The sequence below is a fragment of the Channa argus genome, chromosome 13 (assembly GCF_033026475.1).
Source record: "Channa argus isolate prfri chromosome 13, Channa argus male v1.0, whole genome shotgun sequence".
NCBI classification, from domain to species: Eukaryota; Metazoa; Chordata; class Actinopteri; order Anabantiformes; family Channidae; genus Channa; species Channa argus.
In genome coordinates, this window is record NC_090209.1 from 17,250,216 (window position 1) to 17,274,586 (window position 24,371).

The 24,371-nt window shown below is 38.8% G+C and overlaps 1 protein-coding gene across 2 annotated transcripts; it reads left to right on the forward strand.

The window, feature by feature from the left end:
• Positions 1-1,508: 1,508 nt before the first annotated feature.
• Positions 1,509-24,172, forward strand: tp73 (tumor protein p73). Of its 2 annotated transcripts, XM_067528533.1 has the most exons (13): positions 1,509-1,584; positions 2,832-2,982; positions 8,161-8,409; positions 17,171-17,357; positions 17,552-17,667; positions 18,330-18,439; positions 18,607-18,749; positions 18,844-18,932; positions 19,150-19,277; positions 19,715-19,869; positions 20,055-20,187; positions 21,728-21,821; positions 22,155-24,172. In XM_067528533.1, exons 1-13 carry the CDS (start codon positions 1,526-1,528, stop codon positions 22,554-22,556), a joined length of 2,016 nt encoding a protein of 671 aa, XP_067384634.1. In that variant the 5' UTR covers positions 1,509-1,525; the 3' UTR covers positions 22,557-24,172. The 2 variants fall into 2 exon arrangements, with proteins under 2 accessions (XP_067384634.1, XP_067384633.1); XM_067528532.1 differs by lacking the exons at positions 1,509-1,584; positions 2,832-2,982 and adding an exon at positions 6,995-7,239.
• The last annotated feature ends 199 nt before the right edge of the window (positions 24,173-24,371 follow it).

The window sequence follows — 24,371 nt, forward strand, 5'->3', positions numbered from 1 at the left end:
TTACATTTGGTCAGAGTAAATGCGTTTCTACCCTGTGATAGCCCGCAGGCTAAGTGAAAAAGTCGTTTGTGTCCAGGTGGAATGCCAATTAAGCTGCTCAGAGGCCAGGCGTATCTTCCTGCGCCTCTTCCTGCAGTGACGCTTTTGTCAGGTCCCTTGCGCGAACACACGCGCTGTTCTGGGATCTGATGAGGTGGCACTGAAGCTGACGAGCTGGGAATTGGTGCTGAGTTTTGCGGCCATCTCTGCAACAGCGGTGAACTGCAGCCAGCTGCGTGAGGAGCTCTATAATTCTAAAGTATATGAGCTTAACATTTAAAAAAACGAGCCCAAAAGGCAGTAGCAGCCAGGTCTGATTAGAGAAGAGAAAAAGGCAAACGGCCTTTGTCCAACATGATATCACCTAACTTGTTTACTGAGCTAAATATCTTTAATCGATTAAGTACAGAGCAAAGTAAAAAGACCCCTGTTCTGCAGAGATAGTGTTACGGTAACGTGGGCTGTGAAATGAATCCAAATGAAGTCTACTGGGTCGCGTTAAGTTAAAGCTCTATTAGGAGGAAAGTCTACAGAGCCTATACCTGCGGCCAAAACGCAGTCATCGATTGCCGCTTAAAAGCTTTGAGTTCATTACGATTTGTTGCACCGTGCACCTTTGCCACAGTTTTTTTCTGCAGTGCTTCGGATGGGTTACTAAGGAGATGTGACGCTGCTGTGGTGCGCAACTCTGAAAAGGCAGTAAACTTTGGTGCGACCAAATATGCCCGACAGATTGTTTCGGGTTTATTATTAGTACATTAAACTGGAAACGAGATGAAAAGCCGAGACTTCTATTTATGAACCTGATGCGGTAGGCACTCACTCAGTTTGGTTTCTGGTTATGACAAACATGAATTTAACCAACAGGTCTACAAGTTTAGCTCAGGCCCTGAAACAGGCCGTTCCGTTTTCAGGTGCATCTCTGAACTTTGAGGCTCCGATCATTGGATGCAGTAGCAATTAATTTGCACGACAAATTGATGTAACTCTGCCTTAGATGCACGCGTTAAATCATAATAACGTCTGCAAACATTTAGGAGTACTTGCGTGTTGTTGGAGTACTTGTGTTGCTTTGAGAAGCAGGTGGGGGTGATGTTTTGATTTGTGGACGGGATGGAGGGTTCGCCTAGTAGCGAGACGGTGAAGAGGCACACAGGTCTGGGCACGCCCAGGCTCCCTGCCACTTGGTGCCACCCCATTGGGACTTCATTGGTGTGATCACGCCCGGATAAATGTGTGTGTGTGTCGGTGTGCGTGTGTGCGTGCGCGCGCGCGTGTGTGTGTAAGAGAGAGCTGAAATGATCATGTTAGCTAAGAATTGTTGATTCTTTTCCACATGTGCATTTGCTGTACCTGTGCGTAAAATCAGTTTTTCCATAACTGTTTCACTCATTGTGTTTGTGGGCTTGCGTGTGTCTGTGTCTGTGTGCGTGTGTGTGTGCATTGCAGAGTGATCTGTCCCTCACCAGACTACCTATCCTCTAAGATGTCCCAATCCACTGTTACTGAGGAAGGAGGCACCTTCGAGCACCTTTGGAGCTCCCTGTGAGTGTCGACACTGGCTGACGATTCTTTTCATGTGATGAATATATTTATGAGCCTGAAAATGTGAAATGTACCATGACAACAAAACTCGTATGATTCTGTAATAATCTAAATGAACAAAAATGGGTATGTGCTTTGTTTGAATCCCTTAAGTTGGGGACACACCTGAAAGACTGTCAAAGAATGGACAGTTGACACATAAAGACTATTTCCTATCAACTGTCGCAGAGTTCCAGTCTCTGTCAGTCTGGAAGTGGCAAACACCTGACGACTGAGTAAACTGGGGGGATCGAACTTAACAACTGGTTAACGGGACCATTCTGGAGATAGGACAAATTATTTTAACATAACAATTTGTGCTTAAAAGCACAAAAGACAAAAAAGCAGCAGATGATGAGGACAAGCGTGTGTTAATTGCTTAAGGCGAGGACAACGCGGACTATAGAGTTTACAGAGGGAAGCTAAATTAACTACAAGAGAACTATTACAGGGTTTGCCTCAGGTGTGAGGTCACTGGTCGCAGACCTGTAGTTAATATTAAAATATTAAACATGTTTTAAAAAAAGTCTTTGTGAGAATGACAGAGAATGGTTCTTAAGACTAAAGACTAGAATATTTGCACAGCACACACTTAACCGAGTCAGACTGATTGATCAGTCATCATGACCAAATCACATTTATATCCGCTCTTTGTGTGCCAACCTCAGACTTTCTGTGCTGGCAGTCGAAACTAAAAAGAAGTATGATCGAATACAAAAAATTACGTGTTTTTAAATTTCTGGTTTTCTTTGTGTGTTTAATAATTTCTATTTTGTTAATCGAGGTTCTTTTAAATCCTAATTAATGTTCATAGTCTCTTATTTTTTTGCAAGCCCCGTTTCATCACTGCGTTTTGCAATGCAAATCGATTTGAATAACAGTTTCCAAAATCATAGTTGGATGATGGATGGCCACTATTGTCTAAAAGTCTGGTACTCTATGGCCTTTTTTGTATTTAATGTATGAAATTTGTATTTCCATTAAAAAAAAAACACATGCAACCCCAAAATTTTCAATAATATTTTTAAAAGAAATAAACAAAATTAAGTGACTAAGGATTTACTTTAGGTAAAGTTTTGCCCTTCCTTTAAAATTATTCTAGTCTATTTCTTACATAAAGACATAATTATGCTAAGGTGAATATTTGAAAACTCATCACTTTTTGATTATTATATTATTTTATTCATGTTGTCCGTGTCTGTTTAAAGGGAGCCAGACAGCACCTACTTTGAGCTCCCACCAGGCAGCCAGCCAGGTGAGCGGCCCATGACATCTAGCAACACTCCGGGGAGCCACCGCAGTGCTGCTGAGGTATCCATGGACGTCTACCACATGAGGGACATGAATGACAATGTTATGGTAGGAACACAACCACCCATTGCACTTCAGTGTATATTTGTGATAAGTCACAGGTTATTTCTGTCCAAAAGGCTGTTGTTGTTGTTTTTTTACATCAGTATCGGAGTCAAAGTCTTGTGTGTGTGAGCACGCACACATAGACAAACACATACATATCCATCCAACAACTTTTTCTTTTCCCATTTTTGTTTTGTTTGTTGTATTATTTTTCCCTCCAGTGTTGAGGAGATTCCCTCCTATGTAGATTCCCTCTCCTCTGTGGCATTTTCCCTCTCTCCATCTCCCTGCTGTGCAGCCTGTAGGGACTATGAGGTGGTGTGTGTGTGGGTCTGTGTCTGTGTGTGTTGGGGGATGGCTAATTAAACCCCAAGCCAAGACCTCTTTCTCTGCTGCAGAGCCATCTGTAGGCTGGGGTGTGTTGGTGTCTGTGTGTGTGTGTGTGTGTGTGTGTGTCTGTGTGTGTCTGTGTGTGTGTGCATTACCAAACATGCACATATGTTAGCAGGTGTATGCATCTGCACATTTCTATTGGCAGGTGGTCAGTTATAAAGAGTTTGCAGGGCTACACTGATATGCACAGTTCATCTTACACACTTATTGACTCTGTCTCTGGTAATATGAAATCAGCGGTCACTCCCAAGCACATCTATGCTCTATTTCTCGTCTGATCTGAAATATTGGTATAGGATCTAATCTGTAAGTGGGCAAGCCTGGGCCTGCCTGGCCAGTTAATGAATAGTCATGACAGAAAGAAGGGGGCGGAGAGAAGATTTGTTGTTAGATGCAAGTTGAGAAGGCCCAGACAGGGAAGAGAAGACTGACAGAACATCTCTTATACCCACCATCATGCCATGCTTTTTGGTGGGGTCTGCTGGCAGCAGAGAGCCTGACCCTCACTGTCACACTTGACAATAGCAGAGTGTAAGTCCTACAACAGCTGGGTCACAGAACCATCATAAAGACAGCCTCACCGGAGCCTTGAGATGCTGTGTGGTGTGGTAAGTGGAGCAAATTGTTTGGCCTACTTAGGACCTTTTTTTACATTTGAAAGCATTGTCATATCGGTCTCACAGTACTTGATGAAAAGGTGGATGAACTCATCTTTGGTTCATGGGCTGTGTTTCTAGTTGGTGGTAGTCGAACTCATAATGCTGAGAGTGTTTTGGCATTTTGTGTTTGCCATGCAGAATTGGCCATTGCTACTTGAATTTGAACGTGTCCCTTGTATTAATTATCAATCAAAATGATATTTCCCTTATAATTTAGATTTATTTGACTAGGTTAATAGAAGCAAAGACTCTGAGACGCTGACACATTATATCTATATGATGTAAAGGGTTAATCCAAATATATGGTATTTAAAATGTTATTTTTAAGGTGTTAGTAATAATCAATGAATAGTAATCATTCCCTAGTCACTTAAACATTGTTGAATTGTACTCTGGATTTTCAACAGGTTGGCATGAATGGAATATATCCCGCCCCTCTACTTTACCAAATATTCCCAACAGGGGGCAACCTCCATACACATTTACCTCCTGTGGCACCTCAGTTTTATGAAGCTGGCTCATTAAGACATGCACCAGTTTTTATCTGTCATTCATTTAAATAGTCTTAACTTTTTATTATCAATTAGTGTATTTATTATTATTATTATTTATTAAAAGTTATAGCATTTGCTTTAATGAACGGTGGCAAACAGAAGTCAGTAGCAGTTTGATTCACTCTTTATCCTTAGCTTATAATGTTTCAATCATCATGACAAGTGAGGGTTGTTGTGGCTGGCTTATCTGCATTTCTAAATGTTTTGAGGCCTTTAAAGCTTGGGCTTGATTGGCACCTACCAGGATGACTGCCCACGGGGGACATCAGATGCTGTTGGGATGGGAAGCTTAAACACTTGTGAACGCTCACACACAGTTACTCATACAGCAGAGGATGAAGTTTTAGCTCTGTTCCAACTTGTTGCAGATCAAGTTCAGGTATTAAGTCCAAGCACACCTGTGAGCACATGAGGCTATGTGACACTGTGTGTGTATGTCAAGTGTTTTCTGCTGTTGACACATACCCCTGGGCTTAGCTTGTGCCCATAAAGCCCCACTGACAATACCTTTTAGAGGAACATTTCAAAGTAGTAAACAGTCAGACATTAGAGGCAGGACAAAATGTTTCCTTTATACACCCATCACAGGAAAAAGAACATCAGTCAAGTCAAGTCAAACTTTATTTAAATAGCCCTGTTGCCTCAAGGGCTTTACAAGCTGAACAACAAATGACACCCTCTGTCAAATCTTTTCTCTCAAAAAACCTTTTAATGGGGAAAATACTGTGTGTCAGTATAGAGCACATAGTAGATTGTATCAAATCAGCTTGACTAGAATTATAGATTGTAAACATTTATAAAGAACATGATCCATCAGCACATGGCTCAAGTACCACAAAACAAACCCAACCACAATGAAATGCTTCTACAGAATGAAAACAACACTAAAAGGCCAAAACCCAGAGGTGGAGGAAGTATACAAACTCAATACTCAGAAAAGCAAGTATTTACCTAAAAACGTTCTCCACTAAAAGTATTTTCACTTCAAAACATTAAAATACACAAGAACATGCTTTTAAATGAACAGAATATAGTTTAAGCAGTATTAGATTTGATGTGGAAGTCTAGTTTGTATTTGTTCAACAAACTTTCAAGGTGAAAAGTATAGAAAAAATAAGAGACTAATTTCGTGGTGTGGAACGAAAAAACACTTAATGTACTGACAACTGGTTCATCCAAAATGTATTATCTTTGATTATATTTTGCATTAAGAATCTACATCTGTAAAATTATTGTGGAACAAAAGCTGTCAAATAAATGTAGTAAAAGTACAGTGATTCCCTAAAAATTGTATGGGCGTAAAAGGCATGGAGTAGTTAAAGAATCTGCCACTAATTGAAACTTATGGAGACATTTGGATATTTTACTTGAGGGTGAATGTCTTTGTACCTTGGCAAGTGCAACAAGTGAGACATTTAAAACATTTTATAAATTGCGAGAAAATGATTGGCAGATTGAAAACTGTTGTTTCCAAGAGCCCTATCTGACATCTTCAAATCCCTATTTTAATCCTTCCAAATTGGAGAAACAAAAACATAGAAAAGCATTTTTGTTTAAAACTGAAGTGGTTGTTTGCCTGTCAAAAAGGGAGCCTGGTGGCTCTGTGGTAGAGCATTGGGTTTGCTTTGCAGAAGACCACGAGTTTGAATCCCACCCCACCAGGTGTGGCCATGCCCACCCACCAAGGGCCACCATGGTGCCGGTCTCAAGCCCGGATAAAATGAGAGGGTTTCGGCAGGAAGGGCATCCGCTGTAAGAACGCATGCTTTAGCCACGTTCCGCTGTGGCGACCCCTGAATGGACACGCTGAAAGCCACGGATCTGTCAAAATAGTTTCCACTTTCGGTTGATTGACTCATATTTTAATTGGCTAATCACTTGATATGCATGATTTAGCAGGGAACCTATTGGAGGCTGCACGTGAACAAGTGATTAGTGGTTTTGAAGCCAGCTGTATGATGTATTGTGGTGCTTATGCCGGTAGAGACAAACACTCGTTTAGGTCATGTGTGTGTGTCATGGTGGGGGTGAGCAGGGTTATTTATCTTGAAGTGTCCCGTTGAAGAGTCTCTGTTCAGCTCTAACTGCAGATTTAATATTGTATTGATATACAGTACAATAGTGAGATGGGAGTCTGACCCTTGAACTCTTGTACTTTCATGTGTTTTCCTTCTTCTCTTCCTCTCTCTCTCTCTCTCTCTACCTATCTATCCATCTATCCATCTATCTATCCCTCTCTCGCTCAGACCAGACAGTGTTTACTTAGGGCAGGCCTTCACAAGGTGTTTTGGAGCATGTGTGTACATGCGCCCCGGCATTGCCGTCTATGTCCGGGCATGCCGTAATTAGAACGTTGTACCATTTTTTTGGGTTCCCATCCCGCTTTCCCTCTCTCTTTCTCTTCCCTCATCTCAGTCTATCGTTCCTCTCTCTCCACACCAGTCTTCACCTTTCCTCCTGTCCTGACAGCACATGTGTCTGTGAGTATGTGTGTGTATATGTAAGTGGTGTGTCCACTGATGCACACCTCACTTGAACTATCTGGTTAGGCTATGGTCCTGCACTTTCTTTTCTTTGCTGTGTTTGGAAATTTCTGACTGAAGAGTTGACAAATGAGAGCAAAGCACTAGAGGATGTACTACGTGAAAAAGAAGGTAAAGATTTTTTTTTTAAATTCTCACAGGGCTACTGTGTGTATGTGTGTGTATAATGCTTTAGCCTTTAAGCAATTTTAGCCTGAATCTGTGTCAGTTATTTGAAACATATTCACAGCAAGATACAGAGATTAATATGTATTTGTGTGTATTTGTTTGCTTTAATAATCAAAAATTTTTCGTTGGTTTTCATTTGGTTTCTCTTGTCAAATTACAACTGATGTCAAATTGGTTCAACCACAGATTCCAATTTGAAAAACAGACTTATTGAAAAAAGTAAGTTAGTAATATTGATGAGCAAAAGATGGACAAGTGGACTTATTTCAGTAGACTGTTGGTCTCTAATTTTCCTGTCGGGTTAGGGTGAGCCACTTAGGGTTTTACAGTGGCCTCTGAGTTTTTTAACTTTGACAAGTGTGTTACTACACACACGTCAGAGCAACAAATCTTAGCTCTCTGCTCAAAAACAGCAGAGAGGACAAGGGGGGATGGCAGGCAATTAGGCAGAGCAAAGATTACACCTGTGTTTTACAACTCACCTCATATAGCCTCAAGGAGGCTACTGTGGGCCCCACACTGCAACCATACACACACATGCACACAGGCACACACACACACACACACACAAACACACTTTTCAGTTATTTTATGTATAAATCACAAAAAAAGTGCTCATTGTGGAAACCTAACTGGACAATTACACATGGACCCACACACATGCAGCATTACCGACACATACATAAACACACATAAACACACACACACATGCACACACAACACTACCTGCAACTCCCCCAGTGTAATCTGACCTCACTTTGAGGATCCAAGTCGCTGTCTCTCCAGCACCTCTACCTGTATACTTGGTATCTCCTCCCTCTCTCTTCGCCTCCCTCATTCCCTTCGCTTTCCATTTCTCCCCAGTCCCAGTACAACTTGCTGAGCAGCAGCATGGAGAGCCTGGGGAGCCGCGCAACGTCCGCCAGCCCCTACAGCTCCGAAAACGCCTCCTCGTCGGCCGTGCCCACCCCCTCTCCCTACTCCCAGCCCAACTCCACCTTTGAAGGCCTGTCGCCTGCCCCAGCCATCCCCTCCAACACCGACTACCCTGGGCCGCATGCCTTCCAGGTCTCCTTCCAGCAATCCAGCACTGCCAAATCTGCCACTTGGACTGTGAGTACACTTTTTTTTATGTGCAGTTTGTGCTACTACAAATCTCTCTTTTTCTTTCTCTCCTTTTATATCTTTGCCTTACTAAGTATTGTTCTTGCACACACTTAAACATGCACAGTCACTAACACCAGCGCATGTGCAGGTGTGTTGCTTGCAAGAAAAAGGAGTTTATGTTTCAATGATTTGTCATCTCATGAATGCAACAGAGAAAGTTTGGTACACGTGTTTATCTAGCACTGGACACTTTGTCTGACTTTTGCCTGCTCATGCTCCGCACTAAAAGAACTTTAATATGTAAAAAAAAATATATGAATAGTTTTGCAACTAAAACACATGTTTAAAATGAAATGGTAAGGATAAAAAAATAGCATCAGTAATAGTACTCAGAGCATATTTACTACCTTTGTCTACAGGACAGGAGCAAACAAAATAACTTGGAGTAAAACCTCAGCAAACCTCATGAATACAACACACAATGTGATGTGATGGTGGTGAGAGACAGGTGAAATGGGAGCTGTGTAATTTGTCATGACCTGATAAGAAGACTTGCTAGAAAGGTGTCACCTCTGACTCTCACACAGTTGACCCCCGTGAAACAAGAGAAACGAGACACAAACTGCACTTCCTTCTGTGTGTGTGTGTTACTCTGCCTGCAAGCATTCAGGCCTGTTAATGTCTTAGCTAAGGGGCTCCTCCACGTCTGTGTTTGCTGGGAGTAACCATGCGTGGTTGGATCCTTTACTCAACCCTAAGAAATGTAAGAAAAAATCCCCCAGTGGACATTAGAGTGGGGGTCTTTGACCTGCTGCTTTTCATTCTCTGTCTCTTTCTTCCTCCAGTCTTAACACACTCATGGCTGTCACCTCCAGGACCTAATGCTCTCTCTTTAAATATGTCTGTCATCTCCTTTCTCTCACTTCAGACTAAGTTCTTTCTCATAGCCAAACTACACTTACAGAACCAAGTAAATTTTGGACAAAATTGTTTTTTATATACCAGATAATTTAGAGTAAAATCCCAGAATCAGTTATAATTGTATGATAAGTGCCTCATGTAACCTTCTTGTTCCAGATAACTTGTATGCGCAGACACTAGGCATCAACTCATTTCTGCACTCTGAGCCTTTTGTGTGTGTGTGTGTGTGTGCGCGTGCGTGTGTAAAAAAAAAAGAAAAAAAGAAGAATACTCACTGTCCTTCTGTAATCATGTGATGTGCACAAGAACTATTGGAACTAATGGAAGAGGTAGACTTGTCTCAACTTGTTTAGTTTAGTGTGATACTCACCATGCTCTTCCTGACATCTCAGTGTTTTGCAGTGTGAAATAATTTAAATACAACAAATCAAAGAACCCAAATACATGTTTGCTTTAAATTAAAGAGCACCTGCCAACAGATATTTTGATTGAGGCGAAAGGTGTCAGTACACCTGCCCAAAAACTATAACAGCTGCCTTTTTGTGACCAGGATAGGTGCCAGAAAGAAAGCATTTTTTAAGCTGCACACAACTTAAGATGGAGATGATGAGGCAGCAGAAAAAGCCATGTGAGGAAACCTGTGATTATACAGATGTACAGAGCCATTAAACAGGGGGGGATTAGAATGAAAGAGAGACTGGGTGATTGCTCATAACTTTCATGGAATTTACTGTAAAGCTTTTGTTTTTTCTTGCACACCTGATTATAAGATTAGCAAAGTATGTGTGTGATCCTGAAGGATACTATATACAGTGATTGCCTCACAGATGTACTTTTCATAAATGCACTGTAGACGTCAGTTTTTTAGTTTAAAGTATTTTCTTGCATGCTATGTTTTTTAATCATGTGTACACAAATGTTTAACAGGTTACATTTGAGGTCAGCTTTTTTTTCAAAAGTGAGAAGTTAGTTTTGAAAAAAAAAAAAAGCGATCGAAGTCCAGCCTTCCAGAATAAATAAATTTCTTTTAATGGGAGGGGATTCCCCAAAAATAACACCAGGGGTGCATGAGGGTTTGAGTGTATGCATGCACATCTAGGTGTGTGTTTATACAAATTAAGTAGAAGGCACAGGTTTTAACATGCTTGAAAAATGGATGACTATGTGGACCAGACTGAGTCACCTTGCTTGAATGAAAGAGTTAACAGTCTCTGTGTTTCTTGCTGATTTCTTGTGGCCTCAGGCATTGGGGAATGCCAAATACCATACGGGCATATTGAGTATAATCAGTTTCTTAGCTGCCCCCCATGCCCACCCCACTGCTTCTTACTAAGTGTGGCATGAAGTGCTTTGAGAGATTACAAGAAGGGTAGCTACCTATTGCATCAAGCATTTCTCAATAATTCCCATCGTCTCATGTTGTAATCAATGGGAGGTTAGATTTGTGGCTCCACACAACAGCTTTCCAAGTCTACTCACATCTGTTTTACCATCCAAAAGAAGAGTTTAGAAAAGAACAGAACCCAGGAGAACAGATGGGAACAAAACCCTTTTTTATCTATCAAAATGTTTTACCATACAATAGGTCCATCCAAACCCATGTTAAGCTAGACTGGGAATCTTCCAGTACTTCTACGGTCTCATCAGGACACCAAGTATTAGTGATAATAGCTCTGAAAGTCTGCTGCTCTCTTGCCCCTTGAAGATCATTCCTTGGCTTGGACACAAGCAAGTGTCACCACAGCTGGAAATGAGATGTAACACCTCAGCCTTGTCAAATAATAGACCTCTTTCCATACACTCAGACTTCAGTTTATGTATATGTGTGTCTGTGTGTGTGTGTGAGAGTGTGTGCGCATACAATATGTGTCAGGAAAGGGAGTGAGTGTGATGCGGCGTGGGTGCAGGCTTGAGCATGCTCAGCACAGCGGCTTGTCAGAAGCTGCTCTTCCCAGCTATTAGCCTCTCTCCGTTAGAGCACAGGTCCCAACACGCCCTGCACAATGCATCCTTCCCCTCCTTTCACCATGCATCATCTACGGCCGCATAACCGCTAGCCTTCCTACGAAGCATCAGATCTGGGAAAACACATTTGTTAAAAATTTTCAGGCACAGTTTGGTGCTCAAGGGTGTCTTATCAGCAGGGACTCAGTAGTAAATACATGTGTTTCTGTGATGTGATTAATTGTGTCAGGAAGGCAGCATCCAGGATTGATATCTTAACTTATTTCATCTCTGTATGGCAGCATACATTGTCTTGTATCTGCACTGGTAAGGACATATTCTGGAAGATAGGATGACATCAATCCAGGATAGTAATGTGTTTAACTCCTTCTTATTCTGCTGTGTGTCCCATAACACTCTATGTAACACACTGTGTATTCACAGAGGGAATACACCCCCTGTCTAGAAGACAGTTTCCATGGACTGTGCCAGTATTGTAAATGCAACCTTGAGAGTACATTGAACATTCATTGTGAACTTTCTTTTATGCTATAAATTGATTAGGATGAATATGCTGTAATAATTACTTACTACTTACTTACTATATGCTGGTTAGGGTGGAGAACATGCTGGTTGAATAAATTTAAATGATGATATTCATAAGTTATGTAACTTTAATGTTTCCCTTTTAAGCCTAATACTTTACTGAAATAAAAATAGAAGGGAACAATTATTGCAATCTAAAACACAATTGTCTATTATATTAACCCAAAGATAATTAAAACAACCATTTAATTAAATTCTAAATACAAAATGCTAGTCTGTAAAGGCCATTAGTCTTTCCTTCCTTTTTATTTCTAATATTATTACTGACTTTATAATAATCAAGTTTACACAATGCAGAGAAGTACAGCATGCATACTGGGTGTGCGTAAATGCATTTAATATTTGGACAGTTAAGCGAAATTGCGGCAGGCAAGCTGTTGCTTGTGTATATGGATGAGGGCCTGGCAATTATCACCCTGCCTCCAAAAGCTTGTCAGAACCTGCCTCTACTGGTCCATGATGGATGGATGAATAGGAGAATGGATGGACGGATTTGTGAAAGGAATTAATCGATTGATTTATCCAAATCAAATGGTGATTAACCACTAAATAGCTACTTAGAGATTTTTTTTAGGAAAATAAGAGATTAGGAAAAAAAACTTTTACATTTTATAATTTTGAATTTTACCCAAAGTGCTTTTATTGTGCAGCGGTAAAGTAACACAAAGACACAAACACATACAAACCATATCTGGAGTACATAAAGAGAACGGTTTAACCTTTGACCTTTTCTTTATTGTATCCTCTCTATATTTACCACAGTGACAGCAGAGAGTATAAAATAGTGTTTCTATCAATTGGTTCTGGGTAGTGGCTGCCTAAAGAAAGAGACAGAATCCAGAAAGCTTCTCTTCTTGAATTGACATGTAATATTTGTAAAAAAGCTAAATTTGCCAAATTTCCTCCAGAAATGATAGAAGTCCAGCATATACATCATATATGTAAAAGATAAAAAACACATTACCATATCCTACACTCTGTGGATTAGGGTTTGGCAGTTCATTAAGCATAGTGGTAAAACGGCAAAGTGGTTCTTTTGCAAACTGTGTTTTCCTGAACAAGGCCTGTCTGTAAGTCCTCACTCACTTTGAAGAATTTATCCAGCTCATTGACACAACAAATAGTCTGTTTAGTCTTAATAATTCTTTGTTGTGCTTGATCTCTCTGCCTCTTTTTCTCCTAGGTGCATCCCTTCATCTGTACCTATGTGCTCAAATGAAGCCCAACTTATCCATCACTTAGTTTCTCTTGTATGAACAGGAAGATACACATCAGATACTGTAGTTCTTTTATTAATGTGTCAACGCCACATAGAGCAGAACACACACATTTGTGTGTGCGAGCGTGCATGTCTATGCGTGTGCAGTGCATTGGCATGCAAGTTGAGACATCTCCCATGGCATCTGAACCAAGAACAACTGAAAAGACAAAAAGTAATTTATGACTTTTTCATGCACTCAGAGATGTTTAAAAACATTATCTCCAAACCACAGATCCCTGTTGTTCCCACAGTATATCAAGGCCAAACAGCTTTTTTTTTGCAATGGTCAATCTGCTGGGCTAATAATGAAATTTTGGAGTAGAAATAGAATTTAAAGTTATTACAGACCTGTAATAATTTAAATATAATAATAATAATAATAATAATAATAATAATAATAATAATAATAATAATAATAATAATAATAATAATAATAATAATATATTTAATAATAATACATTTAATAATATAATAATAATTTATCCGTTAAATTATATGAGTTATTGCCAAAACATAAAACTAGAAAAATTTCTGATGCAAATCAGCTGGCTACACATAAAGCATTTGCATATCCAGTACAATATTGTAGTTGTGTGAGTGCAGGTCAATTAAAAAAGGTCTAAGTAAATGTGAATAGTGTATATGTGTGACACAAGATGCATTGTTGTCATCACTTCAAAAGCTTTTTCGAGCTGTTGCTAAATTAAACTACACAAAAGGTTGGTTTTACCTAACTAATTAATTCACAGAATCACCCCAGTATGAGCAACAATAATAATTCTCATCAAAGTTATATTATTTGTTGTGTACAGCTGCATGAATATTTTTTAAACTTTGCCTGTTGTCTACAATGGTTCCTAGACATCTGACATTTGTAAATCAGCCATAATAAAGCATTTCATTAGTGATGTAGGATACCACAAACTAAAACAGAGTCATTGGGATGCACAAATCAATTTAGCCACTACAATGGCTGGATAACGCTGAAAACTTTCTGTGATGCTGCCTCCTCAATATGTTTCCTGTATTTCTCCTTTGAAATGATGTTGTGATAACTAATGTATCAGGTTTTGAGATTTGATACTTGCAGCAGAAAAAGTCCCCAGGTCTGTAAATAAGAAATCTGTCTGGCTGTTGCATCCCCCCCCCAAAAAAAAATATATATTAATGGTATGGACAAGTTGTTAAGACTTGTCAGGGAAAGGTAGGTGAGAATTGGTAATGCAAAGAAGATATTTCCATTGCCCTTAAGAGGGTGTTCACGGCTAAGGGTGTGTATTTTTTAAACTTTATTTCAGTGTAGATTTACTGAAGGGTCCCCTCTCTTTATTAGTAACACACATTCACACAGTTGCACACACTCACATTAGATGAACCTGTAACCACTAAGCGGAGGAAGAGATGCTTTTCAGCTGCCCCACCCAGATTTAAGTTTGGAACAGGGTCTTTGTGGCCACAAGCTCACTTCTCTAACCTTTTAGGCCTCCACTGCGCCCATGTTTGTAATGTGTGGGTGGTTGTGAGGAGTTAGTAACAGTGTTACAACAAAGAATCCTAGCTCTGGATCACTTTTTACTAGCCAGACCAGAGTTAAATCCGATTTTCACAATCGGAATTTGTTTAAATTATACTGCATCTACAATAAGTAAAGAATTTAGCTGATGTTTATGCAATTAACAAATTTGTTTATGAAATAGAATTCTTAAATTCTCTTAAACTGCAGAACCATCTCAATCCAAGAGTTCAAACAAAAAAGTGAAATGTAGTTAATAACAAAAAATATTTTTTCTATATAATAATTTTTTTTTTTTTTAGTATTAATTTTGTGAGAATGCTTTACATAATTAACACCAAGTTCAAAACATGGGCTGAACATATGTAGAACAGGTCTCTTCTCTATCGACTCTGAAAGACTTTTAGCAGCTCCCAGATTCTTTTCTCTAGCCCCCCCAGTCGAATGTATGAACACCGCCAGTCTATAAACAGATCTTACTTTTGGGTCCACACAGCCAGCTTACACAGTTGGGCCCCTCTGTTCTGACATTATATCCATGGCTCACTGTGCTGTTCAGCCCACTGGCAAGCTTCCACAAACTGGCCATTCAGAACAGAGGTGACGAGGTTTGAGCGGTGTCCTAAAAGAGTTCACAAACCGATCTGGTTAAAGTAGTGATTCAGAATCATAATCCAATTCGCCCCAGTTGTCTGTAAAATTAATTCCTTGTGTAAAAGCATTGAACAAACCCCAAATGATTTTGTGCAAAAAGGTGCAGATGTTTAAGATACAGACAATTTAACTGGTCTTCATTCATTCTAGTCTCTTCCCATGCTTTTGTCTCTGTAAGTGTTCTCTTACCTATCAAATACAATAAAGAATTATTGCCATTAAAAATGCCATATTAATGACTGTTTATTAAGCTGCATCTACACAATATCTACCATAGGGTACGCTGTTGCATTTTAATTCAAACTCACTGTAGCAAGTCCACACAGGACAACTGTCTTCTCAGTTTTTGCCTGGAAGGTCCCAGTTTGATTTCCACAGGGAAGATTTTTGAGATTACATGATTGTGTTGGGGCATGTTAAGGTTTTTTAGTGTCGTGTTCGGTGTCTTACGGTGTATCTGAACAAGCATTTAGCCACGTAGACCCATATGCAAATATTTGGATCAATATAAATTAGGGAATTATTGCACTGTTGGATTTAATGTAGCTTTGCATATTTTCACCTAATCTTATATCTTAAAATGTTAAAATTTAAACTGTCAAACCGTCGACCTCTGGAGACACACATAGACACAAGCATTTTCTTTTGTCTGTCCTTTTGAACGTCCACTTTGTCTATACCGTTTTTGGCATCTCCATTTATTATCTAGTCTGGATAATAATAATGTATACATTCTTCTTCTTCTTCTTCTAATACTTTTAACACACAGACAAAAGTTTTCTTTATTTGATAAATACAATTACCTGTAGTCCCTCTCCACTATTTATCATATCATTAACCAGATGTTTTTTTTCCCCTCATTGTTCTGTACATTTGTGTCTGCTGGATTTATGGATGACTGTACTTAAATCAAGGATGATTTATTTTTGAAACTTAGTCCGCTTGTCCTATGTGGGTTGCGGGGGGGGGGGGGGGGGGGGGGGGGGCTAGAGCCTATCCCAGCTGACACCGGGCGAGAGGCAGGGTCCACCCTGGACAAATCGCCAGTCTATCGCAGGGCCACAGAGATACATACCCAGACAGATAACCATTCACACAATTTTAGACTATTCAATTAACCTAACGTGCATGTTTTTTGGACTGTGGCAGTAAGCCAGAGTACTCGGAGGAAACCCACAAAAGCACGGGGAGAACATGCAAACTCCACTGCGTGAACTCGCAACCTTCTAGCTGTGAGGTGGCGCCACATTACTCTGGTTCTTCAGGAGTCAAACCTTTAGAAGAAAGAACCAAAAAAATGTCAAATTATATCTTAGCTTGAGTTTGCCAAAGGACAGTGGAAACTTTTTAAGTTCTAAAGAGACTGAAATTGAGTTTTTTGACCATCAGAGTAGACACTATGACTGATAACAAACCTTAGCAGCAGTTGCAGTTGTATGTACAGTCTCTCCAAAACTCACTCCCTCACTAGTTTCTTTCCTTCCTGCATGGTCACTCAGTTTCTGAGAACGGCCCAGATTAATGTGCCATATTCCTTCCATTTATTAATGATGAATTTACTCTTCTTCAAGAGATATTTACTGACTAGGAAACATTCCTCTATCTGTCTCCTGACTTCTTCCTTTCAATAATGTCTTCACATAGTTGAATGAGGTATTCTTTTGTCTATGTGGTGTAGTTGTGGCCAAGGAATGATTCTTTTCTATACTCGCTGTATAAGTTGTCATTCTTGTGTGACTAAATACTCTTTTAGTGTTCTGAGAATATCTTTGGCAGATTTTTTATTTTTCTGTTATAAACAGACACAACTGTCATTTAGAAACTCAGGTGCTTGACTACTTCTCTGGCACTGTGTTTTCCCCATTCAGTATTCTCCCCTGCTGAAGAAACTCTACTGTCAGATTGCGAAGACCTGCCCAATACAGATCAAGCTGTCCTCCACTCCTCCACATGGCAGCATCATCAGAGCTATGCCTGTATACAAGAAAGCAGAGCATGTCACAGAAGTGGTCAAACGCTGCCCCAACCACGAATTAGGACGAGACTTCAATGATGGTAATGACACAGGAAAAGCTAAGACACATAAGTTAATAATTGTAACTTTGGTGTGATTTTTTTCTAAACCACATACATTTTGTGCATCAAACTTTGAATATGCTGGAATATGTGGTTATGACGTTATATTTGATGCTTTGGGTTAGATTGCCCAACTTCATCCTCACCTTTGCTCACCATTACTGTTTTAACAGGTCAAGCAGCCCCGGCCAGTCACCTTATCCGAGTGGAGGGAAATAATCTCAGTCAGTATGTGGATGATCCTGTCACTGGCCGACAGAGTGTCTTTGTGCCCTATGAGGCTCCACAGGTTTGTTTTTCATCAGTTGCTGTGTATATCATAGACCCACACAATGCATTGCATTAGGTGCAATGGGAACTGGACGTGTAACTTTAAATATCTGAAAGGATCCAAAGTAAATGTGCAAAATATGGGTATATTTGGCAAGTACTGCATAAGCTTGTTGATTTCCATTATTAAAAGAGGTATTGGGCTGATTTTTTTGGGGAAAAAAATTGATATAGATTGAGCAAATGTTATAATTCAATTCAACTCAACTTTATTTATATACATCACAATAACTGAAAGATATTCTTTCTTTTTTATATATATTAAAGACACAGATGGATTAGTCAAATCCATTCCAAAGACATTTTAGTAAGGTACTTCATAGGAAGAATACCTATAAATAACAATGCTGGGCATGTCCAAACAAGCACAAACACCAGTGTGAAATCATCATATCTGTGAATACACCTGAGGACTTTTTTTTTCCTTTTTCAAAAGTACCATCATCCTGCCTTAATTCAAAGTGCACTATGGCACTGCCCCCTTGTGGTGAAATGGACACACTCATTCAGAAATGATTCAAACCATACAAATCTTAAAAGTTTCAGGGAGACTAAATCAGAAAATGTAAAGCACCCTAAGCATCATCTTATTGGTGGGATTCATTTTTGTGTCTGATGTAGGTGGGGACCGAGTTTACCACCATCCTGTATAACTTCATGTGCAACAGCAGCTGTGTAGGCGGGATGAATAGGAGACCCATCCTCATCATAATCACTTTGGAGACCAGAGAGTAAGTCAGCAAATCATAAGTTATACATGCATATGCTTCCAGCAAGGTACTTCCTTTGAACAATCAAGCTAATGTCACTTGTAAAGGTCAATGGCCAAATTCATTTTAAATAATTTGGAATGTTAGTCTTAATAATTATATTTTTCATCTCCAATTAATATCTGCAGTGGTCAAGTGTTGGGCAGACGGTCGTTTGAAGGTCGGATTTGCGCATGTCCTGGCCGAGACCGAAAAGCAGATGAGGACCATTTCAGGGAACAACAAGCTCTGAATGAGAGTGTGGCCAAAAATGGCAATGCCAGCAAGCGCAGTGAGTTAATATTATTGTTAGTATAGACAGTACATCATGGCAGGTTCTCCAAAAGAAATCTGTTTGGTTATGATTATGTTTGTGTTGTCGAAAGACTTTAAACAGAGTCCACCAAATATTCCCAGTCCAAATATTAACATGAGGAAGAGGAGGCATGGAGAAGAAGAGATTTACTATATTCCTGTAAGAGACTTTGCAACACATTTTATTTTGCATGAAAATGAAAAAGTGTAATTAAAGTAAAGATGGTTTACATTTGATATGCAAAATTTCACTTGGCTCATTTCATTCATTTGTCTTTCAAACAACTAATGAAAAAAATGTGCCATTTGTTTAAAGTGTGTGCCCACTAACTGTCGATCTGTTGACCTGACTAGTTATAGTTTTTTGTTGGGTGTAGGTTCGTGGTCGAGAGAACTTTGAGCTGCTGATGAAGATTAAAGACAGCTTAGAGCTGGTGGAGTTGGTGCCACAAACACTGGTGGAGTCTTACAGACAACAAACTCAGCAGCAACTGCTGCAGAGACCGTGAGTCATCTCAACACAAACATATATGCGCACATACAAAAATGCCACCTAGTATGCACACATACTGTGCGTAAAAGAGTGACTAAAATTACCTCATTAACCCAAATAAATGCATACAAACAAACATGTATTAGTATAAGTATAAGCACACGTATTCGTTTCCCCTGTGTGTCTACAGACAAAGTATATACTGTATAATACACATAGTTACGCATGCTTTTTGTCTTTGTTAATCTCGTGCCCAAATAAAATAATATAATAATATTCTTTTATGACTAAATAAAAAAAATAAAGAGGAGGAATTTGGGGTTAAAAAAAATAGAATGGAATAACTCTAACAAAAAAGAGATCTCTGTCACTTCGTTAAACTGTTGTAAAGTCTCTTTCACACTCATTTGCACACACTAATCTTGGCCATACTGTGATCTTTTCTCTAGGAGCCATATAGCGTCTCCTTCCTCTTACTCTCCACTGTCCAACATGAACAAGCTTCATAGCCACGGAGGCCTCAACAAAGCACCCTCAGTCAACCAGCTGGTGGGGCAGCAGCCCCAACAACACCCCACTGCCCCCACCTCCATAGTTCATATGGGTAAGTATCTGGCGATGTGATTCAAGTCAAATCATTTCTTTTCATAAAGCATGCTTCAAACCAGTCATCAGAAAATATTTACGCCAAGAAAACGTTTACCCATTCTAATGAATACAGATACAGTAAGTTTATTGTGCTATCCTGATGTTGATTGCTTTACTGATCCACCATTGCCTTTCTCATAGGTTCAAATATGCTCAACAGCCACCACATGCAGGCCAATGGTGATATGAATGGTGGCCACGGCAGTCAGACTATAGTGTCTGCTTCCCACTGCAGCCCACCCCCTCCATATAACCCTGACCCCAGCCTTGTCAGGTACCTCACCCTCCAATGACATTCCTCTATTCCCCTGTAAAAGGCCAGCAGACAATCAGATCCACTTGTTGGGTTAAATACAAATGGGTGCCATATCAGTGCCAAAACATCTAATTTGTTTGGCCATATTTTTACAAATTTACAGCTGAATGTGTATAGATGGTTCTGTTTTATACATGCAGTTTGATTTGAATATGGCTGGTTTGTAAAGTCTTGGATTAACATCACAAATCTCCCAGCAACCATAGCTGGTGCCAAAATGAAGGTCCACTGGATAATTGGCTGTTTTATAATAACTATAATACTTGGCTAAAGGAAAAATGTGTTACATTTACACAAGAATATTACAGTTACGCAAGCAGAAAATACCTGAAAAGTTTTCTTAGAGAAATATCTTAATTGAAGCTGGGTGTCTGAGAGTTGGAGTGGGTGGATTGATATTACTCTTTATGTCGCGTCCTTCTGCAAGACACTGAACTCCATGTTGCCTCAGTACCATGCAGGACAGCTACACCACGAAAATTATATTTTGGTTGTTTCCAAATTTTAGCTGCTATCATAAAGCCCTGTTCTTAGTTGTATGACATTGACTAAAAATGTCTGTCTTTTTCTGTGGTAGCGGGCCAAATGTTCAAAAAAAGCAATAAGCTAAGTACGTTAGCTCCGACTAGCTACATTTTGCAAGTGTCTAAACTAGATGTTTTAATCATCACAGATGTGTTTTGCCCATTAAAAACAGTTCATTTATTATGTTAATTTAATCTGCTCATGCAGCCAAGCTGCTCAGGGGTGGTAGACCTCCACTATGGCTTCCAGAGGGTTTGTTAATGTCATTTGAAAGCAAAAACTGTGTCATACAGTTGTTTCTAAAACCATTCACACTATAACTGTGTAAACAGTCCTCCTTTGCAATGCACTACAGCAATTTTTCCTCAAAAGAAATTTCCATTGTTTAAGTTCTATTTTATTTAAAGCTGTTCTTTCAAATTTTTTAAAGAATATGTCAATGCAGTCATATTATTACATACTTGCACTTTGCTTTTGTAATCCAAACATTTTTGATACAGCAGACTTTGTCCATCTTTTTAGTTCCTAGATTGTTATGTTCATAAGACAGTTACATTGTACAGCTAACTTCTTTTTGATTACACTGTATGTTAAACTTCAAAATTTCATGTGTTTGTAATAAAGGTTCTTCTCCAAAAGCAAGAATGGCCTTATGAATCATTAATATAAATTCATTTTTATGCTTTTACTTTCACTACATCTATGAAGATGTATAGTTTTGACATTTGAGACAATATCTATTTCCTAATTCTTTAATGTATTCTGAAACAACTAATTAATTAGATAGTGATAGGGCATGTGGCATAACACTGTTCAGTTCTGTCTAAATAATACATTCTGACTCCAACTGTTACTTTAAGATATTTTCTTAAATCTATCAGTTACGAGTATTAAATTAGATTTTATTACCACTTTTAGCTTTGCAGCTGTCGTTTATTGACGACTAAGCAGCCCTCCTTTTCTCTCCAAACAGTTTTCTAACCAGTCTGGGCTGTCAGAACTTCATTGAGTACTTCACCTCCCAAGGCGTCCAGTCTATCTACCATCTCCAGACTCTCTCAATGGAGGTAACCACTCAATTCCTATACACTGCACAATAAAAAAATATATATTTATTTTCGCATAGAGTTTTATAGAAAGCAAAGGAGGTAATTAAACAAAATTACAACAAATTGTATTTTTTAAATTGGAGAAGAAAAAAAAACAATTACATTTTGCCACATCATTAAAAGTTCTATGGCTAATCTTGAGATTCAGATCAGTCTTTTGAAGACCAGGCCCATTTATTTTGTAAATGAAGATGCACAGGCATGCTTAAAATGTTCTATTTTTGTATTTGTCTGTTCTTATTTTTACCTTGTTTCTTACACTACTTAAATGTCTATTTGTGCTTTCACCAGGATTTAGGGGCACTAAAAATACCAGAGCAGTCCCGTCATGCTATCTGGCGAGGTCTGCAGGACATGAAACAAAGTGCTCCCCTCCAATTACCCTCCTCTACTCATCACCATGACTATCATGGTCAGCAGCTTCTTCGTTCTAGCAGCAATATGGCTGCCTCTGCCATGGCAGCCATTGGGCCTGCTGGTGGGGAACTGCAACGTCAACGCGTAATGGAGGCTGTGCACTTTCGTGTCCGACACACCATCACCATCCCCAACAGGTCAGGTGTTGTTGGGACGTCAGGGATGGCAACAGCCAGTGATGAGTGGGCTGACTTTGGTTTCGACATGCCAGACTGCAAGGTGTCACACAGTAAGCACTCAATCAAAGAGGAGTTCATGGAAAATGATGTTCACTGAGGCTAAAAAGGCTAAAAATAATCTCTGGACTGTTTTGTCAATATTGCTATCAGAATCTTCATATTTGCAGAGTAACGGCATGAAGCCATAATCTCTAAATGTGCTTTTAGATGTTGCTGTCATATTTTAATTGGAGATTTTGCAGAGAATTGTTTTTTGTTTTTAATGTACTGCATGTTCAGTGCATTAAGGCACTTTCCCATGCACTGTTTATTACAATTCTTCCTCGTACAAGATTGAACAGAACAGAAGACAAACAATGTCTCAAGTCAACCTAGTGAAAACTACTGTGACAATAATGTTGTTAAGTCAATGGCAAAGGCACATGGTCTGGATGACATTTTTGGAGAGATACCTGCAAATTAAAAGATGGAAATACCAATAACTCTGAAAAACAGGACATTGCTTGGTTGTATTGTGCAATAATATGTTAAACAATTTTCATTTTACAGGCATTTCACTTACATAGTGTAGCAATTGTACAATCACTCAATATTCACACCTTTCTAGGTTTTATTTTGTTTTTGAATACACAAAATTAGTTTTCAATTTTATTTTTATTTATTGTTCTTTTACATTTTTTCCAACTTGTACAAATGTATATACTGTATCTTGCATATGTTTTGGACTAGATGTGGTTGAAAATGGGTATTTAGTTTTAAAATAAGTGTGTCTCCTGTTTAAACCAAATGTATGAAACTGAATGGTAAATCAGACTCACTGTTACAGAAACACATAGCAATGTATTTTTAATGGTTATGAAAATGTGATGACATGTAGTTCAGTATGCCCTTATCATTTCCTTGTTAAACACTTTTAATGGACTTTGGTAATAATAGCATGTACTCATCAAATCATCTAATGTAAATCAAAGTCTATGAAAGATCGAAATACACTGCATCCATTATTGTTTTATCATGTCATAGAAAATTCTGTGTTATGATTTTGTTTAGAAACACCTTTAAAAACATGACATCTAAAAACAGTATTAATTCTTAAGGGCAGGGATTTAATCAGAATTGTGAGTGATAAAATAAGAATGGAATCCCTGTTTATCATTACCCTAGATTTCCATACTCTGTATTTTAAATAACCTTGCAGGGCGAGGTCCTTATATATTGATCATAGCTAGTTGTGTACTTCCTTTGTATCTTCATGGCACTTGTTTGTGGATATTGAATAGCAACATTCCAGTTTTTTAGATTGCCAACTAGCATGGTTAACAACGGTGCATTTCTAGTATTGTGTGAGATTTGTTGTAGGAAGTACTCGACTTTGTACAATGACAATGAAATTTTAAGGCCCCCTTATGTTCAAAGACACAAATATTGCACCCAATAACCATCAACTGGTCAAAGAAAGAGCACCTTAATGCTTTGAAAGTAAAATTATTTGGCTTGGCTAGGATTATTTGTGCTTATGATCAGTATTATGCATTACATAATGGAAATGTAAATAGAAATAGTCCTTTGTTTTTATATTCCTGATGTTTTGTTATCAGTTTTGTAAAGATTAATAATGTGTACCTATGTAACTACTGCTGTCCATCAATGCTTATTAGTTTCTGAGTTCAGTGTTTTTTCTTAATATCACTGATATTAAAACATTTGCCTTCCTTTAATGTCTTTCTTTATTGAAGTCACAATTACAATGGGATTTATTTAAATAGACATTTAGTCCTAACTTAACTGTCAAAGACTTAATCAAGGCAATAATTAATAAACCATCTAAAGTAGTAGTAGTATAATGCGAATATGTTGATTTATACCATGGCTATGCCTACATCATTGTATCGGGGTTCTACTATTTTGCCTG